The 20,445-nt window shown below is 49.9% G+C and overlaps 8 protein-coding genes across 10 annotated transcripts; 3 read left to right on the forward strand and 5 right to left on the reverse strand.

Annotated features, from left to right (window-relative positions):
- The first annotated feature begins 563 nt into the window (after window positions 1-563).
- On the forward strand, window positions 564-2,999 carry PV06_06337 (uncharacterized protein). Its single transcript, XM_016407438.1, has one exon. It carries the CDS (start codon window positions 854-856, stop codon window positions 2,723-2,725), a length of 1,872 nt encoding a protein of 623 aa, XP_016263042.1. The 5' UTR covers window positions 564-853; the 3' UTR covers window positions 2,726-2,999.
- A 300-nt stretch (window positions 3,000-3,299) lies between these two features.
- On the forward strand, window positions 3,300-5,441 carry PV06_06338 (uncharacterized protein; the record flags this gene model as incomplete). The annotated part of the gene is made up of 6 exons (XM_016407439.1): window positions 3,300-4,190; window positions 4,247-4,417; window positions 4,492-4,635; window positions 4,695-4,781; window positions 4,864-4,947; window positions 5,019-5,441. 6 exons carry the CDS (start codon window positions 3,300-3,302, stop codon window positions 5,331-5,333), a joined length of 1,692 nt encoding a protein of 563 aa, XP_016263043.1. The 3' UTR covers window positions 5,334-5,441.
- A 1,403-nt stretch (window positions 5,442-6,844) lies between these two features.
- Window positions 6,845-8,503, forward strand: PV06_06339 (uncharacterized protein; the record flags this gene model as incomplete). Its single annotated transcript, XM_016407440.1, has 3 exons — window positions 6,845-6,936; window positions 6,988-7,970; window positions 8,025-8,503. The coding sequence occupies 3 exons, from the start codon at window positions 6,845-6,847 to the stop codon at window positions 8,501-8,503; spliced, it is 1,554 nt and encodes a 517-aa protein (XP_016263044.1).
- A 1,159-nt stretch (window positions 8,504-9,662) lies between these two features.
- Window positions 9,663-12,039, reverse strand: PV06_06340 (uncharacterized protein). Its single transcript, XM_016407441.1, has 6 exons — window positions 11,741-12,039; window positions 11,330-11,655; window positions 11,048-11,249; window positions 10,728-10,983; window positions 10,175-10,621; window positions 9,663-10,099 (listed from the first exon to the last, which is right to left on the reverse strand). Exons 1-6 carry the CDS (start codon window positions 11,813-11,815, stop codon window positions 9,864-9,866), a joined length of 1,542 nt encoding a protein of 513 aa, XP_016263045.1. The 5' UTR covers window positions 11,816-12,039; the 3' UTR covers window positions 9,663-9,863.
- A 658-nt stretch (window positions 12,040-12,697) lies between these two features.
- On the reverse strand, window positions 12,698-15,012 carry PV06_06341. 2 transcript variants are annotated; one of them, XM_016407442.1, is made up of 8 exons: window positions 14,220-15,012; window positions 13,888-14,144; window positions 13,795-13,822; window positions 13,662-13,730; window positions 13,548-13,588; window positions 13,452-13,483; window positions 13,226-13,395; window positions 12,698-13,144 (listed from the first exon to the last, which is right to left on the reverse strand). In XM_016407442.1, exons 1-8 carry the CDS (start codon window positions 14,617-14,619, stop codon window positions 13,089-13,091), a joined length of 1,053 nt encoding a protein of 350 aa, XP_016263046.1. In that variant the 5' UTR covers window positions 14,620-15,012; the 3' UTR covers window positions 12,698-13,088. The 2 variants fall into 2 exon arrangements, with proteins under 2 accessions (XP_016263046.1, XP_016263047.1); XM_016407443.1 differs by having other exon boundaries at window positions 12,698-13,395; window positions 13,452-13,588; window positions 13,662-13,822.
- A 342-nt stretch (window positions 15,013-15,354) lies between these two features.
- On the reverse strand, window positions 15,355-16,585 carry PV06_06342. 2 transcript variants are annotated; one of them, XM_016407444.1, is made up of 3 exons: window positions 16,045-16,585; window positions 15,845-15,952; window positions 15,355-15,745 (listed from the first exon to the last, which is right to left on the reverse strand). In XM_016407444.1, exons 1-3 carry the CDS (start codon window positions 16,385-16,387, stop codon window positions 15,639-15,641), a joined length of 558 nt encoding a protein of 185 aa, XP_016263048.1. In that variant the 5' UTR covers window positions 16,388-16,585; the 3' UTR covers window positions 15,355-15,638. The 2 variants fall into 2 exon arrangements, with proteins under 2 accessions (XP_016263048.1, XP_016263049.1); XM_016407445.1 differs by having other exon boundaries at window positions 15,845-16,585.
- A 1,426-nt stretch (window positions 16,586-18,011) lies between these two features.
- PV06_06343 (uncharacterized protein) lies at window positions 18,012-19,080 on the reverse strand (the record flags this gene model as incomplete). The annotated part of the gene is made up of 2 exons (XM_016407446.1): window positions 18,012-18,845; window positions 18,907-19,080. 2 exons carry the CDS (start codon window positions 19,078-19,080, stop codon window positions 18,012-18,014), a joined length of 1,008 nt encoding a protein of 335 aa, XP_016263050.1.
- Window positions 19,081-19,592: 512 nt separating this feature from the next.
- On the reverse strand, window positions 19,593-20,445 carry PV06_06344 (uncharacterized protein; the record flags this gene model as incomplete). Its single annotated transcript, XM_016407447.1, has 2 exons — window positions 19,593-20,311; window positions 20,370-20,445. The coding sequence occupies 2 exons, from the start codon at window positions 20,443-20,445 to the stop codon at window positions 19,593-19,595; spliced, it is 795 nt and encodes a 264-aa protein (XP_016263051.1).

The raw sequence follows: 20,445 nt of genomic DNA on the forward strand, positions 1-20,445 counted from the left end.
GGTCAACCAGTCCACAGCGTGTGGCCGATGTCAATGCGCGTGCGGAGACAACAAGCTTCGAGTTTCTCACTTGGCTCTCACAAGCTTTTGCTTGAGCAACCCACAGTCCATGCAATAGCGACACGATAGTGGATATCGACCCTCATCTAGGCCAGCGTAATCAGACCACGTTCGGCATGGACTTGGATGAGCGTGGCATGAGAAACGGCATGAAAGGGACGTTAGGAGATTACCATTATCTAATCGTATCTTTTTGCGCATTAATCTTATCTGATAGCGGTGCGAGGGTTACGTATACTTCGTATTTTTTCTTTTCGCTCGGGCATCCACACCCTCTCTGTGAAGGCTCTACACCACCCGCACTTGCGACCTAGACGCCGCGAGAGATGAACACGGCCTGAGAAAATTTTTGTCAATCTACCGGGATCATGCACGTGTCGCTCTCACACTCGATACGACCTCACAATGCGGCTGTTTCCCTCCGACGTCGGAAGATCGTTGCTGTTCACAGTTGCCCAAAGCTACAACAGTCAAAAAGACTCAGCACACTAAAAACACTAGCCGTCGGCTAACAATTCTGGACCCTTCAAAGCTTTACGATTGGGCCTGAGGAAGCATGTTTTCAGTGGGACCGCAATGGGATGTCAGCCGAAGTCCGACTCGATTGCTCTCTCTGCAGTCCCTGTGATCGAAAATCAGATAATCAGATAATCCTCTGCTCCCCCCTTGAAGGAACGATGGCAGTGTTCACGCTTGTCACATCCTACACAGTCCTTGCCGAGCTCTGTCCTTGCTCTCCCACCTCATTCAGTGCTTCTGGCCCTCCTTGACGGCCTGGAGGTGATTCTTCACCATGATTTGGTTCACTTGGCTGGCTTTGACGCTCGCGGTCTCTCCATGTCTCGCCAAAACGGTCGAATACTGGTTCAATGTGACCTGGGTGATGGCAAACCCTGATGGTTTGTACGAGCGCAAAGTCATTGGCATCAACAATACATGGCCTCTTCCCACCATTGAGGTAGACAAAGGGGACAGGCTTGTAGTCCATGCGCACAATGGGCTTGGGGATAAAGACACCAGCATCCATTTCCATGGGATGTTTCAAAATGGCACCACCGACATGGATGGCGCAAACATGTTGTCCCAATGTCCAATACCCCCTGGATCGACGTTCACCTACAACTTCACCATCAATCAAAATGGAACCTATTGGTATCATTGTCACGTCGACTATTGCTATCCCGATGGCTACCGTCAAGCGTTGATTGTACACGACAAAGACTCATATTTCTATCACAACTACACGGACGAGTTCGTTGTCACGCTCAGTGATTGGTACCATGAACTGGTAGAGGACATCGCGCCCAATTTTTTGTCTCTGTACAACCCGACTGGGGCCGAGCCGATACCAGATTCATTTCTGTTCAACGACACGCTCAACTCAAGTCTCCCTGTTCAGCCCAACACGACATACATGATCCGGCTGATCAACATTGGGGCATTCGTCGGACAATATTTTTATATTGAAGATCACAAACTGCGCATTGTCGAGGTCGACGGCGTCTATGTCGATGCCGCCGAAACGGACACCGTATTCCTAGCTGTGGCTCAACGGTGCTCCGTCTTGGTGACGACAAAACCCACCACGGATAAAAATTATGCCATTGTGACCGTGGCGGACCAAACTCTTCTCGACACGGTTCCCTCGCAGTTGAAACTCAACAACACCAATTGGCTTGAATACAACAGCTCTGCTTCCCACGATCAGGCTGTGGTCACTCTAGACGTTACCGACTCTATACCGGCCTTCGATGATATCGGCCTCGTACCATACGACCGTCAAGAGCTGTTAGGTGAACCTGATCAGCGTATCGAATTGGCAGTTGTCATGGCCGAGCTGGGGAATGGTCTGCCTTATGCGCTGCTCAATGATATCACTTACACGGCACCAAAAGTGCCGGTGCTGTACTCTGTACTGTCGTCCGGAGACCAAGCCGTCAATAGCCAAATCTATGGTGACACCAACGCATTCGTGCTCGGTCATAACGAAGTCATCGAGGTGGTGTTGAACAACAACGACACCGGATCCCATCCTTTCCACCTACACGGTCACAACTTTCAGATAATTGACCGAGCTCCTTCATTTGAGGAGTTTTTCAGCTATAAACCCTTGGCTAATCCCATCCCTTATGATCCGAACAACCATTCCGCCTTCCCTACCTATCCAGTCCGTCGAGATACCATTCTTCTTCCACCGCATGGGAGTCTTGTCTTCCGTTTCGTCGCCGACAATCCTGGGGTCTGGATCTTCCACTGTCACATCGACTGGCACTTGGCTCAAGGTCTGGCATCCGTTTTTATTGAAGCGCCCCGACAGATCCAAGAGCAGCTCACTGTGCCCGAAGACCACTATGCCGCTTGCCGAGCTAAAGGAGTCCCCTACACGGGCAATGCCGCTGGAAACACCGAGGATTTCTTGGATCTGTCGGGCGCTCCTTCGCAACCAGGCGTCATCCCCTATGGAGGCTTCACGGCCAAGGGTATTGTGGCCATGGTGTTCGCCGTCTTGTCCGCAGTACTGGGCATCGCCTCACTAACGGTTTATGGCTTGAGTGATATCAAATTTGCGGCCAACAATAAGCGACAGTTATACTTGACGACGGAAACGAAATATCGCGATGATCCCGTACCAGAGAATGTTATGGTGCCGCCCAAGGTTAATTAGGGGCGTTATCTAGCAAATTGCAGCAACAAGTCATGCATATACTATAGTGTTGACTTTATTATGGGTAGCATGGAATGAAGAAAGACAATCATACGGCCACTTTTGATGATTGAGCACCGGATCCACCATGCTTGGGAAATGGTATGGCGAAATTTCCTACTGCAGATTCAAGTTGTATACATATATATATACCTACATCAGAGATCTAAATATTTATCTGTTGTGATTCTCCTTCATTGCCGGTTCAGGCTTCACGGTAATTCACGTCGCTTAGCCTCTTATATCTAGCGCTCTTCTCCTTGAAATGTTTGCGAAGAGATTCACTCGGGATTTCACTTTCCCTATCAACAAACAAGCCAATACGCTCCGTACCTCTACAATCAAAGGCAGCAGACGAATCTATGGAACCCTGAGTCTTGATGTCTGTTGGAAGGTGAAGTAATTTGCGCTCTTTGGGACTGACTCCAAATGCTCGCTTTGCCGAGCTTTACGGGCACTGCAGGCACACCTCAAGTGTACCAAGTCAGCAAGATACGAATTTCTTTGCATAAAAAATCAATAAGTCTGTAACAACATGATTGAGCTACCCGAAACCAGGATCGCAACGGCACACGTCAACCTCATGACGGACACGGTCATTGCCAATTTGCCGCCCGAAGCGTTGCGTTCCGTCATGCGATCCATCCTCACCACGGATCCCGGATTCACCGGTGCTCTCGAGTGTCACACCCGACGATACCTGCTGAAGACTTCTCCCTCATTCTCCATCGGAGAGCTCTTCACCGGCGACGCGTCCAGCGGGCTTGAAACGACCGTGCAGTTCACCACGACCCAGCAACGCATCCGGGTCATGTTGGGAAGTGGGCTCTGCTTTGAAGGTTTGGGACTTCTAGGTGATATCATTGACAAGTGTCGTGCGCTTCGCCTCGGGGAGCATCCACCAGAGGAGAGGCTCCTGCAATCCCTCGTGTCGGTGGATGGGGATATCGTGCAAGCACTCACGGCCGTCGAAAAGAAACTAACCCTGCCTTCAGGGAGACGAGACTTGGCCGAGGATGAATCAAGGTCGTTGACCCGCCTCGTGCGGTCACTCCTCGAGTGTCGCAAGGGATGGAGGAGCCAAGGACAAAACGAGTTCGTCTTTGAGCGTAGTCTGGGAGCGGTCGCCGATATCACGTCGACAAACCTCGATCTCGAAGACGGTGGTGATCATTCTTCCTCTCTCCCTCGCGGACAAGGTCACGTACCTGCTGTGCCCGCTGTGAATATACCTCCGCCACCAGAGACTTTTGACCTACAAGGAACGTCCTTACCGAGACTCTTTTGCGGGCTTTGGCAATTGTCGAGCCCATCGTGGGGCATCGCGTCCAAGGAACAAATCTCCCGACAGTTCTCGCGCTACTTGAGTAAAGGGTTTGTAGCATACGACATGGCAGATCACTATGGAGACGCAGAGGTTCTTTTCGTACGCTTTGAGAGCTTCTCAACTGCCGTTGAAAAAGACTGTTAATCACTGAACAGGGATCGTTTCGAGCCTCGACAGTACAGGCCGATGCGATATTCGGGGCCACAAAGCTCTGCATCTTTCAACCTACCACTATCACAGAGACACTCTTACGGGACAATGTTACCGAGCGATGTCGTCGAATGAGTTCAAGCACAATCGACCTCTTACAGTTTCATTGGCAATTTGTGAGCACCCTGTGTAGAAATTGGCGTGGGAACACCTTTGCTTACGCACAAATCTCTGCATCACACACACACAGTACGATGATCCTCAGTACATCAAAGCGCTACGTATTCTACAGGCGGATGACCGTATTCGCTTTCTCGGTCTCTGCAACTTTGACACCCTCAGACTCGAAGAGATACTTGGCGCTGGAATCAAGATTGCAACGAACCAAGTTCAGGTATGCACATGTGTTGTTGGCTAAGCCCTCGTGTCGACTAATTACTAAGAGAATCATAGTTTTCATTGGTCGATTCACGTCCAACGATCAAGATGGGACGAGTATGTCAAGAGAACAACGTCAAATTATTAACATACGGGACACTGGTTCGTTCGACATTTGCCTCCGTGGCATTTCCCATGCTCTCATCTAGTCAAAAAGGAGGTGCGCTGACGGTTCGGACATCAGTGCGGCGGTTTCCTAGCGGACAAATGGCTAGGACAACCTGAACCTGAATTATTCTCTGATAGAATGACGCCCAGTCAGAGGAAGGTGAGTGAGCGGTCACGGTATCGATCCACGATATGATGTTGCTTATTGACTGATTTTTGGTTCAAACACAGTACTTTGAGATGATTGTGGCTTGGGGCGGATGGTCTCTCTTCCAACAATTGCTCACCGTTTTGAAGGCCATGGCAGACAAATACCAGGTGGGCATATCGAACGTGGCGACGAGGTGGGTCCTGGATTTTCCGTACGTGGGTGCCGTCATCGTTGGAACGAGGATGGGAGTCAGTGAGCATTCGGACCAAAATCTCGACACTTATGGATGGCACTTGGATGAAGAAGATCAAAAGTCGATCGAGACAATCCTGAGTAAGAGTCGGAGAAAAGAAATATTCAATGTCATAGATGATTGTGGTGGGGAGTATCGTTGATTCTTAAGGGCCCTTTGAAAGCAAGCGTGGCCATTGACGAGATTTTTGGGTGAATATTCTGTCTAGACAGTCCGTATTCCGGACAATAGGGGTAAATCGATCAAGTTCACAAAGGTACAGCGGTCGTCTCGGCATGACTAAACGTCCTAGTTCCTGCCCTCGTAATCTTCAACTGGGATTTGCAATTCGGGTCAGGACAAGCGACGATCGCGTCCGTCGACATCCAGTCGTTGCGATGCGTTGGACGTTGTTTGGCCGGCAAAAGTGGTAGTATCGCAGCTATACATGTGAGAAACGAGTGAGAGGGCTGACCGGATTTGAAGGAAGGACAAGAGAGGTTGGTAGTAAAAAGCAAGGATTAAAAGTCAACTCTCCGTACCCAAGCTGTAAATGCTAAGTCCCTGATCTTTAGGTAGGTACAACATCTCCCCTCGTAGGAAGAAGTGGTCGCCTGCTTTGGCACCGCAGTAGATGGGTTCTCCTGGCGGACATACCACTTCGACACGAAGGTCGTAAAGTTGGAATTGATCGTCTTGTGTGGTCATGATTTGAAACCAGCAATCCCTTATTTCCGTTGGATTGTATTTAGACAACTCCAATGAGGAGGACTCGTATCGCTCTTTAAAGTAGAAGATATTATATTACCGTGAGAGTTGTTCGTCGATTGTGCTCGGAAACAACACCGTCAGAACTTCGGAATAATGTACCTCCGTGGTATTTATCCGCGAAAAAGCGGCGCGAAAAAGTGCTCCAGAATCTGTTGCGAAAACTCCGCGATTTCTCGACATTCCCCGCCTCCACCTTGATTCTCCGAACCAACATCTCGGGAATCCAGCAAGGTTGATCAAATGTAGCAGCTGACTTGTGTAGTCACAAAGAGGGCATCATCATCATCATCGTCATCATCATCAGCATAGACTTTGTTGAAAAAGAAAAATCGGATGTGACTATGGCACAGGACGATGGCGGTCCACAACGAGTCCAGTTCTCTAGCTGCGACGAGTGTAGGAGGTCACGAGTCAGATGCGATGCAGGGAGGATGCGACGAAGCAACAACAGCAACACCGATGACGCGGTCGCTTCAACTCAAAAGTCATGTACGAGATGTCTGAATCGACAGCGAGACTGTACGTTCGAGGTAAGACACACAACTCTGTTGGCTTGAAGCAAGGAGAAGCAAAGGCTACTAGCGTTCGAGGACGAGCTGATGTCGTTTCCACAGTGGCTTAAGCGGAGGGCTTTCACCACTGGCACAACACATTATCGAACCAAAGGTCGAGACCAGTCTAGACAAACAGAGAGCGACAACAATACCTCTGACCCTAAAGAAATCACTCTGGGTCGCTCCATGTCCGAACTGAGTGAACCTCCTGGGTAGGGTCACACTGAAACCATCTGCGCTGAATTTGTTTCTTTGGCTCTGACACATCAATTTCAGGGTGGACTGGACCTGGCCGGCCAGAGATTCTATGCAATCTCAGACAAGCCTTGCCGCGGATGAGCTTGACAACATGACTGACACGCGCTGGCTGCATGCAATCTATGAGACTGTCTTTGAGACTGTCATTGGCTCATGGCTGGGCAAATATAGCAATCCGTTCGCGTAAGTGGCCCCTTGCCGGTTCTCGACGCGCTCCTACCTGACAGCAACCAGATTCGGCGAACATAGTCTCTCCGACATGTGCGTGAGTGTACATCAGCTGTGTCGCCGTCTTGATAAATGGATGGACGAAGATTGGGAGAGCCCTGCGGCCATGCTGGAGCTCGGTCGTTCAGTAGATAGTGCTCGGCGTGAAAGAGATCTTCAGATCGACCAGTGCCTCGATCATGCGATCGAAGCGTTTGCCGCTCGTTGGCTGCCGCTAGTCGCGCAATCGCAAGCGCAGAGACTCGCGTCCGATGAAGTCATCAGGACTCTCTGGCGACGCGCCCACAAAGACATGCTGAGGGTCATCAATCGGCCGTCGTACCGGTCCATGCTGACATTACTGCTGTTTGCTCTGACACCCATTCCGGCCGGCATCTCAGAAGAGGAAGAGCTGGATCGGGTTCCTGGGCAGGTTTGTGTACACGCCGCTCTTCAACAGATTCAAGAGCTGCGTGCTCATCAACGAAGTCTTCGGTTCAACGGCAACCGGATCAACCTCGATATTCCCGCCCGTGCTCCGGGTACAAGTCCCCATTCAATGGCAACCGCGAACTTTATCAACGCCGAGAGCACTGCGTATTGGGCCGCTCTCACCTTCGACACGTCGGCATCCCTGACCTTGAGTTGTAAGCCGTTGCTCTCCTCAGGCTTGTTTGGCTTCGAATCCGAATCATCCTGGCGCTTGGTCCGCACCTGCCTGGAGATATTCCGTGATATGACCAAAGACTGGAACGACTCGGACTTTGAGATGACCGACGAAAAGGCCAATCAAGTCATCGCCGCTGGCGCTGCCTGGAAATTGCTGGTGTGGAAGCTGACAGCCAATATGAAGGAGTCGCTACGAGATGGTCACGACGAAGCAGAGGTTAGCAGGGCTTTCAGTCTCGTTTCGGAAGCCATCGATCAGTTCAACATGACGTACCGTGGCTTATTGGAGGCTTGTCAGAGACGCATCCAGTTCTTCGGACAGGAGACGAAGCTCCGGTGGTGTAAGTGGACGAATGTGGTGCCTTTGTGTGGCCATCCCGCTGACAGCCTCCCAGATGAATTGATGTTGCATTACAATCTGTCCATTCTGATGCTGGTTGATATGATTGCCGCAACCGACCGTCACGACCTCTTGACCAGATTTTCCGCCAAAAGAGTCGATGCTGAGAGCGCGGTGTTGAATAGTTTAATGTTCGGATTGACCAACAGGTACACTGTGCAGATCCAATCGGACGACGCCACGGTCAATTCTAAATTGTCCAATGCCCAAGTACCGACCTTCACGTCGTCACTTGTCGCCATCGACCCCTATGCGCATCATGCCGTTGCTGCGGTGAAGCTAATGCAGAAAGCTATAGACAGGGACTTTGCCGGTGGGAAAATCAGCGCCGATGCGTATCGGAGCTTGCTCTCCACGCTTACGCAGACGCTTGACCAGCTTCCTCAAGGGTCAAAGTCGGTACAAATTATTCGAGCCGATCTTGCCAGGGTGGAAGTTGCCTCGCAACCATTATATGCGATAAACGGAACCTGACACCGGGTTTCCCTGCTTTTAGATATCGGCATTCCCGGCAGTCAAGCCGGGCAAAGAAGCCGAGCCTCCTCGGTGAACGAGGGCGCTTTCCCCGGATTTCAGTCACGGCGAGAGATGGTTCCGGAACCTCCGTAATGGATTCCGAGCACGCATCCGCACTGGAACAAGCCGTGAACCGTTGGGAGCTGGCCATTGCTGTATCTACAAGGACAGCCAAAGCCCAGAGAAGAGATGCCCGCTCTCCGACACTGGGACGAACTCGCATCCGTGGTATGGACATTTTCGCGTACGGCAGCTTACCAAACAAGAGAGTGCAAGAGGATCGGCTTGGTTGCCCCAGGTGTGGGTGAAACCCCAGATTTGATCCGCCCGTCCTTGTAAAATCGTGGCTAATTGGGGGTTATCGGATGCGGATCCATTGACGACCCCCAAATCTGATCACCAGCAAAGTGGTGCACGGGGAAATTATTCACCATTGGCATCATCAGGTGCTTTCGCTCGCCCACGTCCTATCTGGACTTTTCAAAAAGGATCAATGTTCCCAGCTCCCCCGGAAGCGAAACCCATGCAATCGGCAATTCATCATGCGCCCAAAAATGGCAAATCTAGCCGTTGGTTCAGTGGACATCGACTTGCCCTGTCACCAGAGAAGTAATGACGCATGGCGAACATGTCATGATATCAAACCGTCGAGCACTCGCCTTTGGGTTTTTGGCAAACGACCACTTACAAGAGGTGGTGGCTTTCCGCCAAAAGGCTTGGGTCACATTCTTGAAATCCTGATCGTCCTATCCGCCACCAATCAGCTTTCGACAAATCGATACCTTAAACGTCGACTCAGGTCTTGGCTCGGAACCGATGGGCGATTGAGCAACTCCTATCATCATCCAGGTCTTCGAACATGTTGGTACGACGATATTTCACATGTTGGAGGGAAAGTCTAGACCTCGTTGGATTGGTTTCGGATACCCTGATGTACTGTATGGGATCTATCAACACAGGTACACCTGCACGTGTCTCGTCTCGCAGGCCCAGGGAACGACTATGGTTCCGATGAAGCTGCCACGCTTTCGTCACGCTGATCCATTCGGATACACGCTGCTTAGAGAGGCACATTCTTCGAAAGGTGAAGTTACTTTGCAGGTCTTCGATACAATTTCGTTGATGTGTCATCAAAGATACAATCTGTCAGGAGCCATAGACGACGAGTGTCATTCTTGTGACCGAATTCAAAACCGCCGACAACTTCTCTATCATATTGCCAGTCTCAGAGACGAAATCTCCTAAACTTTCCCATCCCGTCTCTCAAGCACGACCCTGTCCAGTTCATTCAACTTGTTCCTCCTCTCTTGTTCAGCTCTCAAAGAGTATATCTGAAGGATGGACTTCTGTCGCCCAAATCAGACAATTCTGCATCTGTCAGGCCATGTGCCTCTCCACTCCTCTCTCTCTTCGCATTGATACGTCCATAGGAGATCCGTAAGACCAGGACGGCGACCAATCCCATCACCACGAAGCCGAGTTCTAGCCCGTGACCGAGCAAAAACTTTGGCTTGTCTTTGGCCCGATAGAAATTACTGGCCATGGCACCGCCGACTATTGACCGTGTTTGTCAGTTTTTTTTTCCACGACGCTCGCGAGTCTGCAAAGCAAGCCGGAGTAACAACTTACGGTTACCGAGTCCGATCTGCATCGCCATACCAGCAGCCCTCTTGTAGCTCCCCGCCAAATTGTTGGCGATCCAAGTGACGTTCTGTGGGAAGGCGGGATAGATACCACAGACCGCGATGAAGATACCCGCGTACACCACGCCCGGTACGCCGCCGACCGCTGAAGCGGCAATCGTCATGACAAAGCCAACCAGGATGACGCACATGGGCACAAAGACGTAGACCCAACGAGCGGCCCCCCGTCTCACGCCTCGGTCGGACAGCCAGCAAAGAACGACGGCGAGAACGGCCGCGGTTATGTATATAGGGATCGTGAGAAGTTGGGCGGTGGTTGACTTGTATCCCAGATCTGCGATGATGGTGGGAAGGAAAAAGGAGATGCCGTACAAGGGACAAACGATACCCCAGTACATGAACAGACTGACATAGAGTTGCCAATCGGAAAGGGCTGTGCGTGGGGGGTTGGTTTCCAATGTCAGCATAATTCTCAGTTTCCCACGCCTTTTGTGGTACGGAACGACGACCGACGATCGACGACGACGACGACGACTTACCTCTAGTGACATACTTCCACTCAAAGTGGTCACTCTCAGCAATGGCTCTTCCACTCTTCTTGCTTCCCTGGTACTTCAACCGGTGCACGACCCAAGCCTTTTCCTCGACGGTCAAGAAGGAGGCCGTGTCTGGGAAATCGTGCAGAAGGAAAAATGCGGCGATTGCGGCCAAGACGGTCACCAGTCCTTCGAGGATAAAGATCCATCTCCAGCCTGCGTAACCTCCGACGCCGTCCATTTTGGAAATTGCGTATGCCTGCGGGTGCGGGAATGAGTACTCACGCGACACCAAAGATGGACGTGGGGGAGGTCCAACTCACCAATAAACCGGAAAAGGCTCCCGCCACGCTTGCAGCACTGAAGAAAAGACCCTGACGGAACGCGAGCTCGTCCGTGCAGTACCACATGGTGAGGTAATAGGCGACACCCGGGTACAGACCTGCCTCGGCCAATCCCAGGAAGATTCGAGCGATCAAGAGACCATGATAGTTTTGGACGCAACCCATGAGTGTCATGACGGTCCTGTACGGTGGTTGTTGTTGCATGTCAGCACGAGTTTTACCAGAGGACCTCTTTTGTCAATGTCAATTCTCGAAACTCACCCCCAAGCCACCATTATAGTGGGCAACCAAACCGACGGTTTGAATCGTTTCAGCAAAAGGTTGCTAGGTATTTCAAAAGCCGAATAACTGAAGAAGAAAACTGTCGCGCACAGGCTGTACTGGGTTCCCGAGAGGTTGAGGTCGTCTTCCATGCCGGCGATTTTGGCGTTTCCGATGTTTCCGCGGTCGAGGAAGGACAGAAGGTACAACAGGGCCAACATGGGGATCAGGCGCAAGTCCATCTTACGGAGTGTCTTGCGTGGATCGACGTCGGTGATGTCGATTCCATCTCCCGTCCAGCTTGGGTCGTGATGTTTGGTATCGGCCTGTTCAAGCTCATGGAAGAGACGACGAAATTAGTTTCTTGTGTGTCTGTTTGAGATGAGAAAAGGAGTAGGAGAAGGGACATACAATGACATGTTCGAGCTTCTCATCATTGTCGACGCCGAGCTTCACCTCTTGATCATGTACATTCATCTTGTCCATGATCACCGCGAGGGGGTCCTTGTGGGCAAAGGAGAAACAAGAAAAAACTATCTCAGGAAGGGGAGAGAGGGAGCGTGAGAGGTACAAAAAGGGTAAATCAGGTAGTAGGAGTCGTAGGAGTTACTTGGTCGCTTTGTTGAATACCGAGGGAGGGGGGGTAGGACGTTGATATTTATATTCTTTTCTTGGTATTCCGCTTTCGAGATACCGAGCAACCTTGTATGGCTGTAATGGGATGGAGTAGTATTCTAGACGAAGCCTTTTTAGCTTTTGGTTTTTTTTTTGGTCTGGGAGAGAAGCACGTTTGATCCGTTGGATTTGATCGTATCATCACATGCTTTATCATAATTGAGATCAAAGGTTCTAAGTCGTGGGGTCCCCGCCAAATCAGGAACCACGATCCGCATGAGGGAGAGAGTTGGAAACACGTTCCAAGGGTCAATCAAGGTTTTGGTGGTTTCCATCGGTTCCGAAGATCCTTGTCTTTTCGTGTGGCAAATGATGTTCTTCTCTTTTATCTCGCTCGCCTCGCTCGGGGGGTTTGAACCACGCTCAAGGAAGCGAGGATAGCGATTGATACTAACGGAGTATGGAGGTCGGTGATCGAATACGGCAAATGACAATGACCAGTAATGAGCGACGGTTTGTTTTCCTTCTACACGAACGATGATAAGTCATTTGATTTGTTTCGTCCAAGGGGGTAGTGGAAATTTGGCAGTTCAACATTTCTACAAAGTATTAATTTCAACAGAAGGGTTCGACTCGCTTAAAAGTCACGCCACCAGTCACGAGTGTTACTACCTACTGGACCATGTACGGAGTACGGAGTACGGAGTATACCTACCTGGTTGTCAAATAAGATGGTGTACTCGTAATAGTAATGACAATGGACCATCCAAAAGTAGCGAGAGACAAAAGGTACGACGAGTATGCGTCTTTGGGTAAAGATCCATCTGGTGTCAATCCTCACCTCAGAGCTGCATAGTTGTAGTCAAGTATCCAAAGATCGAGGGCCGTGTGATATCGAACATTCTTGCGATTCTCGGAAGTAAAAACAACAACGCCACCGAATGAATTTTTGTAGTCGATACCAATACACATTCCAGCAACTAACTTTCCAGGACAAGACACTGGTAAGTCATTCTCATAACCATTCAATGGTTCAAGAAAGCCACCCACTCAAGGCAACCGTCCAAAACCGACCGACCAGATTTGATTTGAGCCACTTCAACCTACTTGACCTTACTCAATCCCGAGGGAATTCTTTGTGCCTTCATAGCGAAGCATTGATCTTTGTGGTCACGGGCTTGACCTCGACCATTAGTTTGCCTATTTCATACGTGTAACACATTAGCAAAAACACGAACTCTTTTTAGGGTCGACAGCAATGGATGGTCCCTATTTTCTCACCTGTATTGATTCCATTGTACAAATCCCTCAACGCCTCCTCAGCCTTGACTAGACCACCCTTGACCACGGTCTCTTTTCTTTTAATCTTACCCTCCGATAACCATTGACTTAGATCTTGAAGAGCTCGTGGATATTCCTTTTCATAATCGAAGACGATGAAACCTTCCATTCTTTGTATTGTCAGTAACCACAACCTTCACAGTCAGAAAGAAAGAAGCACACGTACCGGATCCTCATTGAGATGATCATCAAGTAATTCTGAAAGGAGTCTGTCAGCCACTCGAGTCCTTTTTCAGATTACCAGACTATGACATGTACAAACCTTTGGCCCTTGGGGTTTCGAAGTGTTGTATTGTGATATTCCTGTAAAGTATCTCTCGTCAGTCTGTCTAGAAACCCCCCTCGGAAACAAAGTCGATGTATGAGTATGACATACCACCACACATGACAAATCTAGCATGAGGTTTGGCTCTTCCCAAAGCCATATCGAGAATCTCACCACCGACTATCGAGGACTGTATTAGCGAGAATACAGTACACGTGAACTGAAACAAGGTCAAAAATCTCACCATTGTCAAAGTAAACGTCGATCAGGTTCTGCTGTAGGTCAGCAACACAGTACATCCTCGTATGCACTTGAAGATTTCCAGAAAACTTCTCACCTTGGTTGCGTCTCTGAACTTTTTGGGAAATTCCTTGTCCTTGTAATTCAGAGCCCCGTCAAATCCAAGCTCTTCGATCAACCATCGACACTTGTCTTCGCTACCGGCGATACCCAATACCGTGGCACCTTTCAACTTGGCGATTTGTCCCACCACGCTACCCGTGGCACCTGCGGCACCGGATACGACGACAAAGTCACCTGCCTTGACCTTTCCGACGTCCAAGATACCAAAGTAAGCCGTCAAACCGGTGAGACCTAGATTTTTTTGGGGAGGTCGATCAGTAAAATACGCATAAAACATACACACCACATGAACATGATTCGACATACCAAGTACGCTGAGGGTATCCGTCAAATGGGCGCCTTTCGGTAACGTCGTCTTTTGTAGTTCCTTGGCCTCGCAGACTTTCAATTCCCTCCAACCGACGGTACCCGCCGCGTAACTACCCACGGGAAAGGACGAGTTTCTGCTCTCCTTGACCGTACCGACGGCGTACCCACGCATGACTTCACCGATCCGAACCGGCGGGATGTAAGACCTGGTGTCGTTGAGCCAACCTCTCATGGCGGGGTCGATACTGAGGTAGTTGGTCTCGAACAGGACCTGGCCATCTTTGAGGCCGTCGGCCGACGGGACAGGGTTGTCCGAGACGACTTTGAACGTCTCACCGGCTACGATGTTGTCCTTGGGTCGTTTGGCAAGGACCACAGAGGTGTAAGTTGAAGCCATGGCCCCTGAAAAATTTCTTGATGGCCCGAGAGAATCCGGGGGGGGTTGTAAGCAAGCCCTTTGTTTTGCGAAGGCCGTCGACGACTTTCTCGATGAACCCGGTACCAGTAGAAGTTGAGATTGAATTCGCTAGGTGAAGGGCGAATCAAGTTTGATACTTGGTGATGGAGATTTACAAAGTAAAAACTAGATTCAATGTGATTTACTCCGTATGGTTTTTTTTTTCAAAACATGGGAAATGTTGTAGTCTGATACCACTGTTGACGAGTACATGTGGATTGTCATGGAACCCATTTTTACCTCGGTTGATCTACCAACTACGATACTCAGTGGTACAGAATTAATTACATGTAAGCAATTATTTCTACTGTACGGAGTATGTACCCAGTAGAAATCTTTCAATGACATAAGCAATGACGTTATTGTCAATCTATTCACACAAGTTGCTCTCTGTCGGTGTCCGGCTTCTATATGTCCCTCGAGGATACCTTTACCTCAAGCTGCACGAGTACTTCATCTACTCTTCGAATGGGTCATCGATGCCGGATGGAGAAGAAAAACGGCACAATACCATATACACATAAGCCGAACTCCCGGTTCTAACTACAGTCAAGGCTTCCCGAACTATGGGAGAGCCGATGCCACATAATGCTGCACTGGAACTGTGATACCAACTCGTGAGATCCGACTGAAAACAAGTGAGACGCCTGGACGATCCCATGTTCGGAAAAGAACTTTTTGGGAAATTATTCGATTTGGAATATGATATAATTAGTAGTAATTTCGTAGTGTTACACAAACATTAAAAAAACCTCTCAGGAAGCAAGTAACCTCCTCCCAAATGGTTTGATGCAAAATGCCCAAATGCAACGCTCATGCTGTTTTTTTCCCCCCCTTGTTCCGTAAATGCAGCCTTGAATTCCTCACCCGGGAGTTTCTCAACCGGGTACGCGCATACTGTCGCAGCCCGTCGAATTCAAAAGGTCTTCTGCCGCGTGGGTGTCCGTATCACCACAACATTATACGGCTACCGGCAACAAGTTCACCTTGGAGCACGAACTCGGGTACGGGCCAGCGCCGTAGACGATGTTGTACAACTGAGGGTTTGCCAATGACCAATCGCAAGCTGTAGAACAAAAAATCCCGAGTCAGTTTCCATCATGTTCAATACCTCGCACACATACACCTTGCGTGTATGCACACAAGGAGCGGTTACAAAACTTACCAAGCCATCCATGGGCGGATTGATTGTACTGCAATCCAGATGAGTTGAAGAAGAAACCCTGGTAATCAAGTCTGATTGCGGAGATGCTAATGTCCGCCTCCATCCAGCCTGATATCAACGACAAAGATCAGCACGTGTCATTTTTTCTTCGCCCGCACAAAGAGGAGCGTATAACGGAAACAGAGAATCAATATACTCACGTTCATAAGTGTTGCTGGATGTGAGCGACAGAGGCCATGGGCCGATTTCGTTGTTGGGATAGGTAAAGAGTTGCTGGGTACCGTTGAGATAACCTTCCCAGGCCACGGATTTGTTGGAGGAGAGACCTGCAGCACCTAGACCGGCACCGGTGTGGTAGGAAAAGACCCAGAGGTCGGATTTGTTGGTGCCGCTGTCGATGTGGTCACCGTTGACCACATGGGTCTTGAGGTAGTAGCGGGATGGAGGGGTAGTTGTTGTTTCCCGTGTCTGAAGAAGCGGTGATGCCGACGCCAGGCCGAACACTGAGAGAAGGGTTGTGGTGAGAAGGATAGAGATCTGCATGGTGGGGAGGGATGTGGTGATGGATGTCTATGCTTGTAACTGCGTGCTTTTGATGCCGAAGAAATCGTTTTGGCACACCGAAAGTGAGATGGAGGTATCAGTCTTTGTGTGTCTGTTGGCAATAGCTACAGGACCCAAAAATGTACAAAAGTCTTAAGACTTGAACAGGATGAGAGTGTGTGGCAAGATGGGAAGCAATGAAGAATTCAATGATGGGAGGGTGAGCTTTCTTCTTTATAGCTTCTTATTCTTTTGTCAGGTCACAGAGAGTTCAGGACGATCATACCTGTTCCTGGGCTCGTGTTCTGACATCTGGATCTCGCACGGCGAGGCATTACTTTTTAGGTGGTGATACGAGCGACGCCGGGAAGCCTGGAAAGAGGAACAAATGTGGATAATTCGGGTGCAGGCGAGGGAAAATGTCACTAGAGGAGGCGATGAGGTCGACTGTCTTGGGCCTGTTTGCCCTCTAGTCGAGGCACAGACCAATTGATCACCAGCACATGACCGGCAAGCTGCCTAAGGTTGCAGCTGTCGTCTGTCCTTTCGAGACATTCCTAAGCTGCTTTCTACCTAGGGAATGCATCTTTCTACCCCATACAAGATCCTTACCGAGAGAAGAAGAAAAAGCACGAAAAAGTTACGAAGAGGTAACAGTTTGGCAGAATTGGCAGACCGACTGACGGCTGGGCAATACACACACTCTCACACACTGTACATAAGAACAATAAAAATGAGCGTCAAGAATTGAAGGATGATGAGTGATGGATGGTGGATAGTGAGCTCTACATTGGAATCGTGTCACAAGTAAATCACCAGGGAATGATGATCCCTCGAGTACTCCGTACTTTACTAAGGGAATCTACCTCGTCTGTATGTAGAGTACTCGTAGGAGGTCAGTTAGAGAAGCTCCCCCCGCAGCTGGTACATCTACAGGCTCCGAGGGAAATACCTACCCTACATCATGATCGACAGGAGCTGAGCTCTGTGCTCCAGATGATGGAAGCAATGTACTCTAGTACGAGTAACAAGAAGAATAAAATAGTGAGAGTCGCATGACGATGATGGCGATGATAATAATAATATGGAGCACTCACACTGGCAGTGAAATCATAACCCGAGATCCACGGACACGGGTAGAGGCATCTCTGGGCTCACCAGACTCACCAAACGGCAGCATAAAAGACTGGGGACTCCGGGGTGGATTTCTAGGTACAGTAAGGCATTGCATTTGGCACACGGCACACGGCAGACCCTCTGGTTGCGCCGCTGCAACACTAATAAATCTCAACTTACGGCGCAGTACGTACAGTAGGTTAGGTTCTGTGAAACTAATAATAGATCCTCTCAACGCGGGAAAAATACGAGCTTCAAAGTGGGTTGCATCACGTATTGTACCTATGTACTCCGTACAGTGCGGGATACGGGCGGGTGGTCAGTGACTTGACTTTCCAAGGCTGTGCGGCATTTCGGTAGCATCTTGAACCTCTTGCAGCCTCTTTGTGCATCTTCAGCTTTGCAACCAAGGACTCGGGAACCGCTACTCTGTACATGCACTACGTTACTCTACAGCTTATTCACCCTCTCCAAAGTCCTTTCCATTTCTGTTACTCCAGTACTGATTTCACGACTTGTCGTTGGCGTCAAAAATGTGACCCCAGAATGCTCGGAAGTGATGTTGCTTCCCGAGGTCGGAGATCTCCTCAACTTCCTTGGGCGTGAGGGTAAAGGTGAAAATGCGGAGCATGTCACTGAGTCTCTGTTCCTTGGAGCTGGTGGTGATGGCCACCACATTTTGATCCACGCACCATCGGAGGAGGATCTCCCCCGGGTTGACGGCATACTTCTTCGACAACGAGTCCAGATAACCATCAAGTGGACCGCCCTTTGCCCGAGTCACCGGTGTCTGCGGTGCGTACGCCGACACTTTGATGTCCTTGCTCTTGTGGTATGCGAGCAAGTCTCCGTGCTGAAGGTAAGGATGGAACTCGATTTGGTTGATGGCCGGTCTCACTTTGCAAGTTTCGAGGATGGTATCCAAGTGTTCCTTGAGAAAATTGCTCACCCCAATGCTCTTTGCCTTGCCGGCTGCCGCGACTTGCTCCATCTCAGCCCATGCCTTCTGCAACCGTTGCTTGTCTCCCTTGGCAAAAAAGGGGGAGTGAATGAGGTACAGATCCACGTATTCCAAGCCCATGTTTTTGAGACTGCGGTCGAGAGCCGCCGGAATGTCGTTGATCGAGTCCTTGGAATCATCCACCTTGGTTGTGACAAACAGCTTTTCACGGGGAACCTTGCTGGCCCTAATGGCATCTCCGAGCTCCTCCTCAGTGTTGTACATTTCAGCTCCATCTAGATGAGTATAGCCTACCTTGATGGCTGTCTTGGTGGCATCGATACATGCTTGGTCCTTGGCTCCTGGGGCTTTGTACCAGGCAGTTCCCGTCCCAAAGCCAATCTGACACAGAAATCAGTCCATCGCTTCCTTCAAACATCCATCAAGCACGTGGACAACTCACCATGGGGATTTTATTGCCATCGGGCAAAGTCAGATCGGGCACAGAAAGCTCGAGTTTGGCCATAGTGGTGGAAAATGAATGACGCAAGTGATGTCGGGGTAGAATTGATGCGCGAATGCTCACCGAAGCTGAACGACCAGAGAGGAATGATGGGTGGCAACGTCTCATGTACATACACCAGCGCCCAGTGATTAAATTTCAATATCTCGAGAAAAAAACAGAGAGCGGCGGGTGCGGTCCGTCACTTCATAAGAAAGATAATGATGGTTCAGCGGTTGCTGCATCGCGCAATTCACCCTCAACCACAAGTGGGGGAGTTCGCACTAAGTTAGATCCCGACTGCGCAATCCTCATCCATCAAATTCCTTTAACCCAATGACGTTCGCTGGACATGCGAGACTCGAGACTTTGCTTGTCCAACTATTTCCCACGCTCTGGCCCTGTTCTCGCTCTTTGCAAAATCGTGATACTTCGCAACCCTGTCACGTTGTATACTGACGGCGAGGCGAAATGCAGTAGAAAGGCTCCCTATTATCACTTCGCAATTGGAAACAGCTCGCGACCGGGTCGCCCGTCGTGTGACTAACAGGGAGTCGAGCGTCATGGCTGAAATGTGTTGTCAGTGAGATGATGGTCTGCTTGCTGATGGCCTTGTTCAGAATCTGGTAACCGCGATGGTATGCTGCTCAGCAACAATTTCGCCCCTGACCACTCTTGACCGCATCATTCATCGTAAGGTTGACAGTCTTCGGAGCTTTGCCCTGCATGTCTCGACCACCGCCTGTCCCATACCCTTTGACTCCGCTCCGTCGATCGTTCAGGTCATATTTCCCAGCTTCAATGTTTTGGTATATCCTTTCGGCCACCTCAAGGAATGCTTTTTCCACGCCTTCACCACTTTTTGCGCTCGTCTCGACGTACTTGACGACGTTTTCGCGCCGACACCAATCTTCGGCCTCTTCCCGGCTGACTGCGCGTTTGCTTCCGCCTTCGATGTCGGTGCTTTGTTCAGCCAGATCCAGCTTGTTACCGACTAAGATGACAACAATACCTTCCTCAGCGATTTGTCGCAGGTCGTTGAGCCATGCAGTGACTGATTCGAAACTGCTACGTCGTGTAACATCAAAGACCAGCAGAGCTCCAGATGCGCCCCGAAAATAACTTCTTGTTATGCTCTTGTATGTTTCTTGACCTGCTGTATCCCATAATGAGAGTTTCATCTTCTTCTGCTCCGGTGTTCCATTTGGCCATTGTTGTCCATTAGGCTGGCCAATTCCTAAGGACGTATTTGCTGGGGGACCGACAGGAACTATTCGTGACCCGAATTCGACGCCGATGGTGACATCATGTGAAGCAGAAAACCGACCTTCGCAGAGTCGAATGGTTAGGCTGGATTTGCCGGTACCTAGATAGGTCCATTAGCTTCCAACACAGATATTAAGCATCGGCGCATCATAACCTACCAGAATCACCTATGCAGACAAGTTTGGCGATGTAATTCCAGGGCAGTTTAGGAGCATCAGTTGTGATGTTTGGCAT

This window comes from Exophiala oligosperma (assembly GCF_000835515.1).
Source record: "Exophiala oligosperma strain CBS 72588 unplaced genomic scaffold supercont1.5, whole genome shotgun sequence".
Lineage (NCBI taxonomy): Eukaryota > Fungi > Ascomycota > Eurotiomycetes > Chaetothyriales > Herpotrichiellaceae > Exophiala > Exophiala oligosperma.

Excerpts from the sequence above, each read along its gene's own strand:
- PV06_06337 (XM_016407438.1), top strand. The coding sequence starts at position 854 with ATGATTTGGTTCACTTGGCTGGCTTTGACGCTCGCGGTCTCTCCATGT.
- PV06_06340 (XM_016407441.1), bottom strand. The coding sequence starts at position 11,815 with ATGGACAAGATGAATGTACATGATCAAGAGGTGAAGCTCGGCGTCGAC. Across the intron at positions 11,250-11,329 it reads ACTATAATGGTGGCTTGGGG|GACCGTCATGACACTCATGG; the intron begins GTGAGTTTCGAG and ends ACCACCGTACAG. Across the intron at positions 10,622-10,727 it reads GTGGAAGTATGTCACTAGAG|CCCTTTCCGATTGGCAACTC; the intron begins GTAAGTCGTCGT and ends CCCCACGCACAG.
- PV06_06341 (XM_016407442.1), bottom strand. The coding sequence starts at position 14,619 with ATGGCTTCAACTTACACCTCTGTGGTCCTTGCCAAACGACCCAAGGAC. Across the intron at positions 14,145-14,219 it reads GGATACCCTCAGCGTACTTG|GTCTCACCGGTTTGACGGCT; the intron begins GTATGTCGAATC and ends AAAAAAATCTAG. Across the intron at positions 13,484-13,547 it reads CGAAACCCCAAGGGCCAAAG|AATTACTTGATGATCATCTC; the intron begins GTTTGTACATGT and ends GACTCCTTTCAG.
- PV06_06342 (XM_016407444.1), bottom strand. The coding sequence starts at position 16,387 with ATGCAGATCTCTATCCTTCTCACCACAACCCTTCTCTCAGTGTTCGGC. Across the intron at positions 15,953-16,044 it reads ATCCAGCAACACTTATGAAC|GCTGGATGGAGGCGGACATT; the intron begins GTGAGTATATTG and ends CGTTGATATCAG. Across the intron at positions 15,746-15,844 it reads ATCCGCCCATGGATGGCTTG|CTTGCGATTGGTCATTGGCA; the intron begins GTAAGTTTTGTA and ends TTTGTTCTACAG.